The sequence below is a fragment of the Lithobates pipiens genome, unplaced genomic scaffold, assembly GCF_037356315.1.
Source record: "Lithobates pipiens isolate NorthernLeopardFrog02 unplaced genomic scaffold, aLitPip1_a1.2 Scaffold_25, whole genome shotgun sequence".
NCBI lineage: Eukaryota > Metazoa > Chordata > Amphibia > Anura > Ranidae > Lithobates > Lithobates pipiens.
The window spans coordinates 51,403,337-51,418,793 of record NW_027507787.1 but is presented as its reverse complement, the minus strand read 5'-3'; the positions used below and the strand labels follow the sequence as shown (position 1 = coordinate 51,418,793).

At 41.0% G+C, this 15,457-nt stretch overlaps 1 protein-coding gene across 2 annotated transcripts in view; it reads right to left on the bottom strand.

Annotated features, from left to right (window-relative positions):
- Positions 1-4,474: 4,474 nt before the first annotated feature.
- PALD1 (phosphatase domain containing paladin 1) overlaps positions 4,475-15,457 on the bottom strand; it is a 433,254-nt gene continuing 422,271 nt past the window's right edge. For both annotated transcript variants that reach the window (XM_077454432.1, XM_077454433.1), the window contains one exon: positions 4,475-6,259. In XM_077454432.1, the coding sequence (XP_077310558.1) occupies positions 6,110-6,259 (150 nt within the window). In that variant the 3' untranslated portion in view covers positions 4,475-6,109. The remainder of the gene's footprint in view (positions 6,260-15,457) is intronic.

The window sequence follows — 15,457 nt, the reverse complement described above, 5'->3', positions numbered from 1 at the left end:
CGTGGTATCGCCATACTCGAGAGGAGTAGCAGAATGTATTTTGGGGTGTAATTTGTTGTATGCATGTAAAAATGTATATATATATATATATATGTATCTTATATATATCTGGTAAGACCGATTGAGATTGTGAGATGAATTTCCTTAATTAATTTTAATATTCTAACAATGCATATGCTCTGTGTGAGAAATAACGTGATGTGACAATTTTGTAAAAAAAAAAAATTTATTTTGCAAAGAATTGTGGGAAAAAATTACAACTTAAAAAAACTCACCATGCTACCTACTTAATACCTTGGAATGTCTACTTTCTAAAAAGGGGTCATTTGGGGGGTATTTGCATTTTCCTGACTTGTTAGTGTCTCAAGAAATGAGATACAGCTGATGTACTGAAGGCCTGATCAGATGTGATCAATTTTCAGTGATTGGCGCCATAGTTTGTAGACTCTAACTTTCACAAAGAATAAATAATATACACTAATTTGGGTTATTTTTACCAAAGATATGTAGCAGTATAAATTTAGGCCAAAATTTCTGAAGAAAAATTACTAATTAGCAAAATTTTAAGACAGAAACAAAGAAAAAGGCTTTTTTTTTTTCCACAAAATGTATGTTTATTTCATTTATAGCACAAAAAATAAAAAACCCACTAGTGATTAAATACCACTAAAAGAAAGCTCTATTTGTGTGGAAAAAGGGATTCAAGTTTCATATGGGTACAGTGTTGCATGACTGAGTAATTGTCATTCAAACTGTGAAAGAGCTGAAAGCTGAAAAATGGTCTGGTCAGGAAGGGGGTGTAAGTGCACTGTAAGCGAGCGCCCCCCCCTCCTGAGCCGTACCAGGCCGTGTGCCCCCAACAAGGGGGGTGCTTTGGGGTGGGGGCAGGCCGCCCGGCCCCCCCACCCCAAAGTACCTTGTCCCCATGTTGATGAGGACAAGGGCCTCTTCCCAACAACCCTGGCCATTGGTTGTCGGGGTCTGCGGGCGGGGGGGCTTATCGGAATCCGGGAGCCCCCTTATTAAAGCCCCCGGGGGTCTTCTTCTGTCTTGGGGAGTCTTCTTGCTGGACTCCTCCGCTATCTTCTGCTAGCTCTTTTACTAGCGGAGGAGCCTGGCTTTCTTCTTCGCCACCGCCCGGGGGTCTTCTTCCAACTTTGGGGGTCCTGTCCCCCTCTTCGGTTCTTCTAACAATGGATATGCAAAGAAAAAGGTCTCAAACACTGCACACCTAGAAAAGCCATTAGTAAACAGGTGGAAAGCAGCCTCAGCCAGCTTAATCTAAAGCCACGCCCCAACATGTTTCACCCTGTCCATAGGGCTCAATCATGGAGGTCTAAAACCAGTGCTATTATCGTGCTTCAAAAATATTCAACATAACGTACATATGCCAAATATAAATGATCCCTTGTGTTGAACATGTAAATGAGATGATACTGACTCCATGAAGCCACCAAAGCATCCATTGCATCCACCAGAGGATCCCTCACTATTGCCATGAACTTCGACACCTTCCTGTTGAGAAGGGATGCCAGAAGTTCTGCGTCCAGAGTGCCCCCCCCCCTGTAGATGAAACACATCAGATACTGACAGCAACAGATCCTGTACTGCTCCATAGAGAGACCTCACGTGAGATGAGGAAAGATGAAGATTGGATGAAAATAATCCCTCTGGTGGACAAGAACGAAATTCTATTTTGTTATCAGGCAAAATCAGCCCATAGACCCATTTTTCGGAAAGCAGGATGGTCCACTAGTCTGCAAACTAGCAAAGACAACGCCCCACCTTAGAGATGGGTGGGGCAAGCCTATATGCCGAGGAGGACTTATCCATAGGCTTGTTAGATCAGGACCTCTTGATACCTCCTGCAGCAGCTTTGAAGAGTTTAGTTCCTTTGTCCAAGGAGCCAGAGTAACAAAAAAGTTTATTGTGTGTAGAGAATGTTAGTTTCTTGATGATGTTATCCAGGGTAGCTCCAAAAAGGCGTTCACCTTGGAAAGGCAAATAAGAAAAAGCTTTTTTTGATGTCTGGTCCACAGATCAACACTTGAGCCACAGCACATGTCTAAGAACCACTGCCAAGACAAAGCGCTTGGAAAGGAGCTGCATCCAAGGATGCTTCACACAAGTACTTGAGACCCTGAACCAGCTGGTCCACTAGTTCCACGTATGCTGGGGGAACTTGCTCCCCACCAAGATCCGATTTCCACCAAGGCCGGAGGCTTTTAGCCATATGCTCTCCATGAGACATTTAACTCACTGGCCACTCTGGGCCCCGAATATGGCTGTCACAGCCGACCCAGCACATAGCTAAAGGTCTGTGGCCCAGCAGGTTAACTACTGGATCTAGATTATCTAGCCTGTCACCCAACCCGGCTGTTGATTGAAGATCTCTGCAGGAAAAAAATCTCAGAGAAGAAGAAAAAAAATATGGAACCACAGGTCCCAGGAGGGAAACAGGTTCTTACTCCTGAAAACACTAGGCATAAATAATTGGTTTGCCTATAGCGGGCGGGTTATACTAGTTAGGACTACCAAGTTTTTTTTCTGCCTAGCTTCCTACTCCCGCAGGTGGAACTATAAAATCTGTGGTCAAGAATAAGAAGAAGCTCTGTCTGTCAATGAACGAAAAAATAAACTTTTTTAAATGTATTATTTAGTCTCACCTAAAGTGCTGCAGCACACTTTTTTTTTTTTTTTTTTTTATGGGAGTCCATAGTAATCCATGACTACTGCTTTCTATCAAATCTATTTGGTCTTAAAGTGGACCTTCAGTCATTTTTTTCAACTTTCCATCTATTAAATCTTCTGCCCTTGTTGTTTTAACTTTGAATAGTAAAACATTTTTTTTTCTGCCAGTAAATACCTTATACAGCCCACTTCCTGTTTCTTGTCTGGTAAAAAGTCTAGAGTTATGACATCATGCACAGCTCTCTCTCACACTTGTGAGAGTTTGCAAGGAAGGGAAGGGGGGTGAGTCATAAGAGGGCCAACGAGAGGTACATGGCTGCAGGTGTGTCTGTAAATCTAGGAAGTGAACAGGCAGCAGCTTCAGCTACCCACAGTTAAAATGGTTGCAGCTAGACTCAGTGGAGGAATTCTGCAGCATATTTGGAAAGTCCAGACTCACAGTATATGTAAAATATTATGCAAAGTGGTTGGAGGGAAGTTTCAGAATGGCAAATATGTTTTTATTACAAATTATGGGAGCAAACTGCTGAGGTATGGATCTCTGTCAACAGGAGAAGTTCCATTTACCATGATAAAAATTGTGAGTTAATGACTGCTTTTTTTTTTTTTTTTTTTACAACTTTGGTTTTGTTTAAAGGGTAATTGCACTTTCATGGAAAAATATTATAGCAAACCACAAAATTAATATAGCATATAAAATTGTTACATAAGCCGTATTGTAATTTATTATTAGATCTGACCAGTTCTTTTTTATTCAATTATTTTATTTCTAGTTTCAGAAAAATATTGACAACACAGGGGCTATAGCATCTGCAGGAAGACCTTTCCTTTTCAAACTCCAGCAATATAATTTTCTGTAAAAGTCAATGCATTATGACAACTTGGAGGCGTTCCTTACACCAACTGTGTACAGAACTGCTTCTTAGATGAATAACTCTGCACTAAGATACAAGTTAGGTTTTAGAAATTACATTTTTGGTGATACTCCCCAAGACCCCTTTCACACTGGGGCATTTTTCAGGCGTTAAAAAAAGCGACTGTAAAGCGCTTGAAAGAAGAGTCATCTGCAATCCCAATGTGAAAGCCCCAGTGCTTAAAGAGCCCTTTCACCCTGCCAGTGCCTGAAAAACACTCGTAAAGCGCCGCTTAAACTAGCAGCGCTTTACCAACGGTTTTCGAGCGCTGGTGGGGCGCTGCTAGTGGCCAAATAAAGGGTTAAAAGCACCCACAAAGCGCCGCTGCCAAAAGTGCTTTGCAGGCGCTTTTCAGGTGTTTTGCAGGCTTGTCCCATTGATTTCAATGGGAAGGGGCATTATAGGATCAGTGTATTCACCGTTCCAAAAGCGCTGCAAAGAAGCTGCTTGCAGGACTTTTTTTTTGATGCCCTGCCAGTGCAGCACCTCAGTGTGAAAGCACTCGGGCTTTCACATTGGGATTGCAGATGAGGCTTCTCTCAAGTGCTTTATAGTCGCTTTTTTTTTTTAACGCTAAAGCGCCTGAAAAACGCCCCAGTGTGAAAGGGATCCAAGGGTTGATCACTTCTAAAGGGATGCAGACACTGCAACCTTTCTCATTAGAACATTGAAGGTGTACCAGCTGATTCCACACAAAGTGGAACAAACAGCTTTTTCTTCCAGCGGGAACAGGTAGGAATCTGCAACAAAGTGTGTGAAAATCCTTGCAATTAACACTGATTGCCCAGAGAACATTGATGTTTTCTCAACAAAAGTAGAGTTACTCTTTAAGTTGAACACACATTACAAATGGGACAAAACAACAGAGGTTCGTATAGGGCAAAACAGTTTTCGTTTATTACAAAAATTTAAGTCCAACCACTTTGAAACATTTAACAATATTAAAAAACAACAAATATTATAACTATGCAAAAAAACCATGGTGTTAAGATGTTTTTATCACATGATCGCAGATAATTTGACTGTAAAAATCTACCCAACAGTTACAGTGACATGCATCAAGTTTACTGGTCTGGTATATACCTCAGTGAGGTACAGTAAAATAACAAAAAAAAAAATGGAAACAGCAGTTTTCCTGGGAAGCAGGACACATCCCTTTATCTTCTAACACTGCTTTGCATACTGTGTAGTACATGACAAAATATAACTGTGCAGTGATAAGTAATTACTGTTAAAAAGCCTGATATAAGAAGTGTCTGGGTTGCTTTATGGAAACCAATCAGATTCACCATCTCACTCTGCAAAAATAATAATTTGATTGGTTGTTGTGAGTAAGGCCGACAGTTCTTATTTTGAACACTTGATAAATAAGGTTCTCTATAGCAATCCTTTTCAAACATTCTATATAGTATATAGGAAATTTCTGTTTACTTTCTTCTAGAAATTAATAATTAGCTTCACAATGTAGACAATATACAGTATATTTCGTTATTGCAGTAACTATTTTATAAAAGAATGGGCTTAAAATAATATTTTACCAGACCAATATAATTATAAGTTCATAATTTTAAAACATATGTACAGTATAGAAGAAAATGTTCATTTAAAACACAACCTACCAAAAATAAGTAAAAAAATATATATTGGGAGCCTCCAAGTGACTTGTTTTTGTCTACAGTTAGGCCCCCATCACACTGATGTGGTGCAGATTGACTGTAACATGGGTGTAGAGCAGTGTACTCACAGGTTTGGTGTGGGTTAGCTGTGCTATCCCATAGAGTTCTATTATTCAGAAACTACACCAGACCCGTGGGTACACTGAGCTACATCTGCGGTGCAGTCAAACCACACCAAGTAAGTGTGAAAGGGGCCTTATGCTATTTTTTTATATTTTTTTTTTGCTTTTAACGTTTACATCTATGTGTAAATTATATCTTTCACGTCAAAAAAACTATATTTGTACATATGTCTGATCAATTAATTAACAGGATATTTTTTATAAAATTACTTGTCATAACAGCATTTGTGCCTTTAAATATTTAGTACACATTTGCCGAGTATTATTTGCATGGAAAAGTACACTGCAGTTATTTTTCTACCACTAACAAAATAAAAGGGATAGAAGAGGACTCCTAAGCAGTTATATTCTCTGTGCAGATAAAACAAAGAGCATAGCCCTTCCATATATTTCAAACTGTCAGCATGAGAACTAAAATACAAGAATGAATCTACTAATGCATGGCAAAAAAATGGCACAGAAAAATTATGTATGCATTTGGTGGTTAATCTTTCACTATTGGAGTGCATCATTTTGTCAGTGCTTATTATTACTGTCTCTTCCAATAAATAGCACATTTTCATGCCCATTTCTGGGAAATATATTGTGATCACAGTAATCCCAGAAAAACAGTGGCTTTAATTTCTGATGCCTTTGTTTGGTGGTTTCTTGTGGACTGGAAGCAATCGTTATCCTTGAAAGACAGAAAAGAGTAGGTTTTGTAGCCTTAAATAAATTCTCCGCGGAAGGGAAGAGAGTTTATGTTTTGTTGTTGCCATCGATAGCGCAGCCGGCACAAAGGCTGCTCTTCCACATTCTCAAATTCAGTGAAGCCCAGCTGATTGAGCACCTCATAAATACCAGCTTTGAATGCCACCTGCCAGAAAATAAAATGAAAATGCTTACTTAAATGTGAAATAATTGTGCAATTAGCTAATTTTATGAAACATAGTATCCCGTATAGCAGTTTTTACTTTCGATTACAACAGTATGGCACCACAGTGCACTGGTACCAGCAGAAGCCAATCCATCTGCTCTGCAGTGCATATGTTTGCTGCATTATTTAACCACTTTGCATTGGTAGCACTAGAACGAGTGGGAGGAGTTTATGTTGTTCCTCCCCCTTTGTGATGTCAGAAACCCAGAAGATTTATTCTCTTCCAGCTTTGGTTTGTTTGTTTACAAGCCATTACCAGCTTGTAAAGCATCTGATCAAACTGATCTTGGTGTGATCTGGAAGGCAGAGGAGAGATTTGGGGTCTATAGCTCTCTCCATAACTAGGACATGCTATCAAGGGATATTGTTCATCCTTTGTAACATCAACAAACCTTAATAATTTTTATTTTTTTTAACCACTTCCCGACCGGCGCACAAAGATGTACATCGGCAGAATGGCACAGGCAGGCAAATTGGCACATAGGTACGTCCATTTGTATTTGCCGCCCTGCCATTGCGTGAGCGGTACCGGCGGCGCGCACGTGTGCCGGTCGGGACCCCGTGAGTCCGGTCGTGGGTCCCGCGGACTCTATCGCTGCAGGGATACCCACGATCGTCTCCCTGGGAGGCTGACGGGGAGATGCCGATGTAAACAGCATCTCCCCGTTCTGCCTAACAAGTGGCACTGATCTCTGCTCCATGTGATTGGAGCAGAGATCAGTGTTCATTAAGGTACAGCCCAGCCCCCCACAGTTAGTAACACGTCCCTAGGACATACTTAACCCCCCTGATGGTCTTCCCGAGTCTGGCTCGGGGTGGAATTTTTATACCAAAAGCGGTAACCCCGAGCCAGACTCGGGACCGCATCGCTGGATCCAGGAGGAGGTTTACTTACCTTCTCTCTCAGATCCAGCGTTGTCTCCCCGCTGTACGAGCGAGCCGTGTCTCGCTCAATGTATCATGGAGCCGATCTCCGTTCCCTGTGAGCGTTGCGACGCACAGGGACGGAGATCGGCGCCAAATTCAAAAAGTGAAACACACAGTATACATACAGTATAATGTAATCTTACAGATTACATTGCTGTATGTAATTATTTCACATCCCTATTGTCCCTAGTGTTCTGCCCAGTGTCCTGCATGCAGTTTTATATAATAAAAACTGTTCTTTATGCCTGGAAACTGGAGATTGTCCATAGCAACCAAAACTGTCCCTTTACATCAAAAATGATTTTAGACCAGCTAGAAAACAGCGATAATAAATTGGAATCACTCGCAGAATTGAGGGATAGCGATTTGTGGGGAGATCCGTCATCAAATACTGAAAAGTAATGACAGTGACAATTCTGCAACTGAGCAAATTTCAGTGTTTTTGATTTGATTACATGATTGAATAATTTTTATTATTGTTATATTATTATTTGGTACAATTATTTATAATTATTTATTATATTATAATTTATGATTTCATTTTTCAAACTTTATTATACCCGGGGTGTCTGCTAGACTCTGGTTTGGACAGATTTAAGAGAGTTATTCCTAAGAATTACAAGACTACAATATAAAACGCCAAATTTTCATGCAAAATAATGGTACCGCTTTTAGCACCTAAAATACGATATAATCGTACCGCCAGGGAGGTTAACCCCTACACTGCCAGTGTCATTTACACAGGAATCAGTGCATTTGTATAGCACTGATTGCTGTATAAATGACAGTGTTCCCAAAAATGTGTCAAAAATGTCCGATGTATCCGCCATAATGTTCCAGTCACAATAAAAATTGCTGATCACCGCCATTACTAGTAAAAAAAAAAAAATTATAAAAATGCCATAAAAATATCCCCTATTTTGTAAACGCTATAAATTTTGCGCAAACCAATCAATAATCGCTTATTGCGTATACGCCTAAACTATTTTTTTTTATATATTTCTGGGGGATATTATAGCAAAAAGTAAAAAATAATGCGTTTTTTTCAAAATTGTCGCTCTATTTTTGTTTATACCGCAAAAAATAAAAACAGCAGGGGTGATCAAATACCACTAAAAGAAAGCTCGACCGCGCAATTGTCAGTTAAAGTGACGCTGTGCCAAATTGCAAAAAGTGGTCTGGTTAAAGGTTAAAGGTAAAGAATATAAGATGGCTGCTTACGCAGATGATCTTTTATTATATATAACTAACCCTATAATTACCATACCAAATTTAATAAAAGAGTTCGAGAGATTTGGTGAAATTAGTAATTTTAAAGTAAATTACGACAAATCTGAATTAATGAATATTACATTAGAAGAAAAAATGCAAACTGTTTTACAAAAGAATTTCCAGTTTAAATGGAAGCAAGATGCGATAAAGTATTTGGGAGTATATATTCCAAGAGATTTAAAACTCTTGCAAGATATGAATTATAACATGGCAATTCAGAAGGTAAAAAAGCTTTTAGGTAAATATGATAAAACAACTTACTCATGGTTTGGGACAATAAATATTGTAAAGATGGAGATCTTACCAATTATGTTGTATATCTTTCAAACGGTACCCATTATACCATCAAAAAAAAATTGTGAAAGACCTGAGAGAAATGGTAGAAAGCTTTGTGTGGGCACATAAGACTCCCAGAGTAGGTAGAGAAATATTAATTAGAACGAAAAATAATGGTGGATTAGCAATGCCCGATTTTTTTAAATATCTTCAAGCAGCCTCTTTAATGAGAATAATAGATTGGCAGCATAATGCAAAAGACAAGCAATGGATAAAGTTGGAAGAAGATATATTAGGGGTTAAAATAAAACATCAGCCATGGATAAAACCCAAGTTAAGACCAGAGGAGAAGGAAATCCCTATATTTGTAAAAACAACTTTAAAAATCTGGGATGATATGATAAAAAAAAGAAAATTATCTTCCTTAATAGGCCATATGACTCCATTATTTGCTAATCCCGAATTTAGACCAGCTTTAAAGGATAATACATTTTTGAAATGGAATATGGAAGAACATGAACGGATAATACAAATTCTGAGTGATGGAAATGTGCCAACATTTCAGGAATTGGGGCAAGAATATAAAAATAAATGGTTTCAGTATTTGCAACTGAGGGCATCTATTGACCCAATAAAGACAATGATTAATAGACCATTAACCATATTTGAACAAATAGCAATAGATAAGGACAAAACAAATAAGAAATTAGCTAAGATATATAACCTATTACTCCCTGGTGGGGATATTAAAAAAATAGCAGGAATAAGAAAATGGGAGGAAGAAATGGGACAGGAGTTGACAGAGAAAGAATGGGAAGAGATATTTGAAGGAATATATAAAACACCCCTAGCTATTAAGTATCAAGAAAAAAACTATAAAATTATATTAAGATGGTATAGGAGCCCAGTGCTTATGAATAGAATAAATAAAGAGAACTCTGAACTCTACTGGAGGTGTAAGAATGAAAAGGGTACTCTAGAGCATATCTGGTACAGTTGTTGGAAGATAAAAATATTTTGGGGTAAGATAATAGAAATATATCAGGAGATGACAGGTATAAGAATAAATCTTGATATAAAGACAGTATTATTCTCCCATACATTTGAAAAATTAAAACAAAAAGAGATGGATTTTTTGTACCAAATGACTACAGTGGCTAAAACCGTAATAGCACGTAAATGGAAAAAAGAAGAGGCGCCAACAATAATAGAGTGGAATTATGAGATGAGCGAAGTATGTTTCATGGAAAAACAAATTAGACAAGAGGGATATGTAGAGAAACAGATCTCAAAATATTGGAAAAAATGGGAGGAATTGAATACCTCGGGAAAAATGTGGGAATTCATGTAAGAAAGGGGGAGGGGGATTGGATAGTATTGATAAGATTTTGAATGTTTTATCATATTTTTTTTTATATATATATATTTTTTTTATGTATGGGAAATGTTTTATAATGAGGTGAAATTTGAATGGTAAATATTGAATGTATGTCTTAAAATATAAAATAAAGAGAAATTTAAAAAAAAAAAAAAAAAAAGTGGTCTGGTCTTAAGCCAGCAAAATTGTCCGGTCTGAAAGTGGTTAATGTACCGTCTCAAATGTACGTAAAGCTCCTTTAAGAGCCATAGAAGGCATGGCAGGGGGACCCAATGTGCGTGGCCACCCGCTATTGTGGGAAAGAGAGCCAGAACCTGTTTACATTGACAGATCCCCGTTGTGAGCCCTTGTACACACGGTCGGGGATTCCGACAACCGAATCCGTCGGAGTAATTCTGACGGATTAATTCTGGAAGAGGTCCGGAAGTGATGTTGCATACACACGGTCGGACTAAGTTGTCGGAAAATCCGATTGTACATACCGTGATGATGTTATTTCGTTACGATGGGACTACATTCAGGCTAGTAGCCAATAGCTTTGGTCTAGGAATTTGATCTGAGCATGCGTGGCACTTTGTCCGTCGGAGTAGGCTACACATGATCGGAGTTTTACCGGCAAGTTGGAAAAGTTGGTCCGTTGGATATTCCGACAGAAACAGTCTGATGGGGACCACACACAGTCGGAATATCCGACAAAACGGTCTGATAGGACACATTCCGACCGTGTGTACAAGGGTTTACAGTGGACGAAAGTGAGTTATGCTGCTACTAGTGATTAGGAACAGCGATCTCTCGCCTCCTCCGGTCAGTCCCATCCCCCCACAGTTAGAAACACCTCCCAGGGAACACATTTAACCCCTTGACCGCCCCCTGGTGTTAACCCCTTCCCTGCCAGTGACATTTACATAGTAATTAGGGGATTTTTTTTTTAAGCACTAATCGCTGTATTAATGTCAAAGGTCCCAAAAAAGTGTCCAATCTGTCTGTCGCAATGTCGCACTCCTGCTAAAAATTGCAGATTGCCACCATTACAAGTAAAAAAAAAAAAATGCCATAAATCTATCCCCTATTTTGTAGACGCTAAAACTTTTGCACAAACCAAGCAATATACACAAGAAATGTTAATTTTGTTGGGTACAGAGTCGCTAGACTGCGCAACTGTAAGGTAAAGCGACGCATTGCCATATCGCAAAAAATGGACTGGAGGGAAATCTTCCGGTCTGTAAGTGGTTAAAATATTTTGCTACATAAAATTGTAATTACAACCTCTACAAGAACCTCTGCTTTAAAAATTATATGTTTGGGGGTTCTAAGTAGCAAAAAAATGCTGATTTATACATGGATGAGAGAGATGTCACAATTGGCCCAGACTGGAGGTGAATAAAAAAAAAGTTGCTCTTGTTTTATTGTGCGTTGAAGTTAAAGCTAAAGCATATATCACTTTAAAGGTGTGCTGCCAGCCCATTCAAAGTTCAACATCGAAATTGCATTGCATTAATGTAACACATAATGTGTATAGGGCCTAATTATTTAAACGGTAAAATCACTTTACCATACACAGACACTGCCTTTAACTACTTACTGACCAGGCCTTTTCTAACACTTTTTGTACACTTAACACTCATAACACCCAAATAAAAGGATTTTTAATACAGAAATATTAGCTTAAGGAAAAGTATGTCCATGTACAGTATAGTATGCACTCAATACATGTTCGGGGCTTCTTTCACATGAATTACTGCATTAATCTGGCGTGCCATAGAGGCGATCAGCCTGTGGCACTGCTGAGGTGTTATGGAAGCCCAGGTTTCTTCTATAGCAGCCTTCAGCGCATCTGTATTGTTGGGTCTGGAGTCTCTCATCTTCCTCTTGACAATACCACACAGATTCTCTATGGGGTTTAGGTTAGGCGAGTTTGTTGGCTAATCAAGCACAGCAATACCATGATCCTGAAATCAGGTATTGGTACTTTTGGCTGTGTGGGCAGCTGTAAAGGCCTGCTGGAAAATGAAATCAGCATCTTCAAAAGGGAAGCATGAAGTGCTCTAAAATTTCCTCATAGAGGGCTGCGCTGGCTTTTGACTTGATAAAACACAGTAGATTAACACCAGCAGATGACTTGGCTCCCTAAATCATCACTGACTGTGGAAATTAAACACTGGACCTCATGCAACTTGGATTCTGTGCCTCTCCAATCTTGCTCCAGACTCTGGGACGTTGATTTCCAAATGAAATGCAAAAGTTACTTTCATTCGAAAAGAGAACTTTGGACCACTGAGCAACAACAGTCCAGTCCTTTTTCTCCATAGCCCAGGTAAGACTTCTGCGAATGCGACAGTTTTAGCCCATGTCCTGGATAAATCTGTGTGGTGGCTCTTGAAGCACTGACACCCAGGGCTGGACTTACCATTGGGCTTGACTGGGCTCAAGCCCATGGGCCCCTCCCAATAGGGGGCCCTGCCTAGATACATAGCCGAGTGTATTTGGCTCGACTACGCTCACAGTCATGCCCAGTCCCAACCTCTGATGGGCATAACACAGGGACTGAGCATGACTGGGAGCCAAGCCAAGTACATTCGGCTACTCTTGGCTCCGCTCAGGACTGCGAGAGGACCCAAGAGCCGCCGAGAGGACCCAAGAGTCGCAGAGAGGACTCAAGAGCCAAGATATACAGGACTCTATCTCGGCGGTGCCATTTTTAGGCTACACTGACAAGGCTGCAAATGACAATGACAAGGCTGCAATGACACTGGACAAGGCTGCAGATGGACACTGATAAGGCTGCATTGATGGGCATTTAATTGTAAGTTTTTTTCCCTTAAACTTCCCTCCTAAACTTGGGGTGCGTTATACATACACCGATAAATACAGTAATGTATAGAAGGTAGGGCCCGGAAGTGACTCAAGCCCATGGGCCCCCATCACCCTAAGTCCTGCCCTGCTGACATCAGCCATAGTCCACTCCTTGTGAATTTTCCCCAAATTCTTGAATGGCCTTTGCTTCACAATCCTCTGAAGTCTGTGCATCTTTTTCTACCACACTTTTTTCAGTTTTTTAGGCAGACCTGAATGGACGCTTCATACAGGGCTATGGAGCGACGGATGTCAGTGGTGACATGTCCGCTGACATCTGATCCGCTAAAGTGTGACGAATGGAAACCCTATTTTTCCATCCGCCTGGCAGATCGGAGCTGATGAAAATGGACTCTACGGTCCGTATTCATCCAATCCCCCATAGAGCAGAGTGGCTCTCTGACAGGTCCGTCCCTGCACAGTGTGCAGAGACGGACCTGTCATCTGCCTTCTTAGTGGGGATCAACTGAGCGATACCCACTGAGCAAAGTGGAGGCCATACATGGACACATCCGTGTGAAAGGGCCCTTAGGTTTTACGGTTTTCTTGCAAAGTCAATGATGTTGATGCAACTCTTTGCAACATCACACTGTCAGTGCAGAGTGCCATTTTGACACCACCCAAAGGAGGCAGATATAAGTTGCCCTACTCACAGTATGCCCCCAGTCTTTCTGTTGGAGGATGGCTAGTGGAAACTGGGGGAGTCAGGACAAATGACATCTAGGGGCCAAAGCACTGCAGAGAAAGAATCAGATTGGAGTTTTGCAGGCAGCGCTGTTTATTTTCACAATTGCTTGGGATCTTTAAAACATTGCCTAGAGTTGGGTTTTAACCTCCCTGGCGGTATCCCCGAGCGTGACTCGGGTTTGGTTTTTCTTGTATAATCGGTAACCCCTAGTCACGCTCGGGGTAACATTGCAGTGCGGTGAGCGGAGATCTTACCTTCTCCTGGCGCTCCAGCGATGTTATACGCTGTCCTCCCCTGTGATCGCCGACGCGATCGCCGGCAAGATCACGGCATCCTGACTACCTGGTTCCGTTCCCTGCGAGCAGCAGCGGCGCATGGGACCGGAACTGGGCGGGAATTTCAAAAAGTGAACACAAACACATAAATAGAGGTGATACACTGTAATCTGAGAGGATTACACTGTATCATCTCTATCTGACTGATAACTATACAGTGCCCCTTGCCTCCAATAAAATAAAATCTAACATGGCATCAAAAAAGCGCCACTTCGCTACAAAATCGCCATTGGACTAGCTGAGTGACAGCGGTAGCGACACAGAGTTTCTCGCAGAAATTAGCGATAGCGAGTCGTGGGGAGATTTGTCGTCTGACACTGACACGGATCTGACAAGTGACAGCGGTGATGATCCTGCGCCTGACCTCAGAGATGTGTGCAATTGGTGCCCTATCGACTGCTATACAGACCAGGTAGAGCCGCCAAGATTCCCCTTCACTGGATCACCTGGGATGAAGGTAGATGTTGAACGTGACAATCCTCTGGCATACCTGCAATTATTCCTCACTGAGGATGTAATTGAAAAAATTGTCACAGAGACAAACCGCTACCAGGTACAGCAATCCGCTACGCTGCATGCCAGGTTTTCCCGAAACAGAAAGTGGGAACCAGTGACCAAAGAGGACATCTGGCAGTTCCTGGGACTCATTATTCTTCAGGGGGTGGTGGGGAAACCGCTCCAGAAATGGTACTGGACCACCAATAAATTACTGGCCACGTTTTTTGGCGCCGTGATGTCCGAATACCGTTTTTCCCTCATCATGAAATATTTCCACTTCACAAACAATGAGGAGTTTGATGAGGCCACACATCCTGCACCCAAACTAAAAAAAATCTGGGAGGTATGGCAAATTATCGTGACCAATTTCCAGTGGACCTACGTGCCAGAAAGGGACTTCTGCGTGGATGAAAGCTTGATGGCCTACAAGGGACGCTTGAGCTGGATACAAATTTATTGCGTCCAAAAGAGCGAGATTTGGCATAAAGTCCTACATGCCCCGTGAGTCATCCACCGGGTACATCTGGAATTCGGTCATTTACACCGGTAAAGGCACGAAGTTCAACCCCAGGTACAGCGGCTCTGGGATGGCCACATCATCAGTCCTCACACTGCTGGAGTCATTGCTGAACCAGGGATATTGTGTGACCATGGACAACTTCTATATGTCTCCGCAACTTTTTGAGGTTTTGCTAAAAAACAAGACCGATGCGTATGGTACTGTTAGGCCTAATCGACGTGACATGTCATCTCTGTTCTCCAGGAAAAAGCTAAAAACCGGAGAAATGGTTGCCTGGCAGAAGAGTAAGATGATAGCAATGCGATGGCGAGACAAGAAGGATGTGTGTCTCATGAGCACGGTGCACAATACCTCCACTGCCATGGTCCACACCAAACGTGGGAAACGTGCT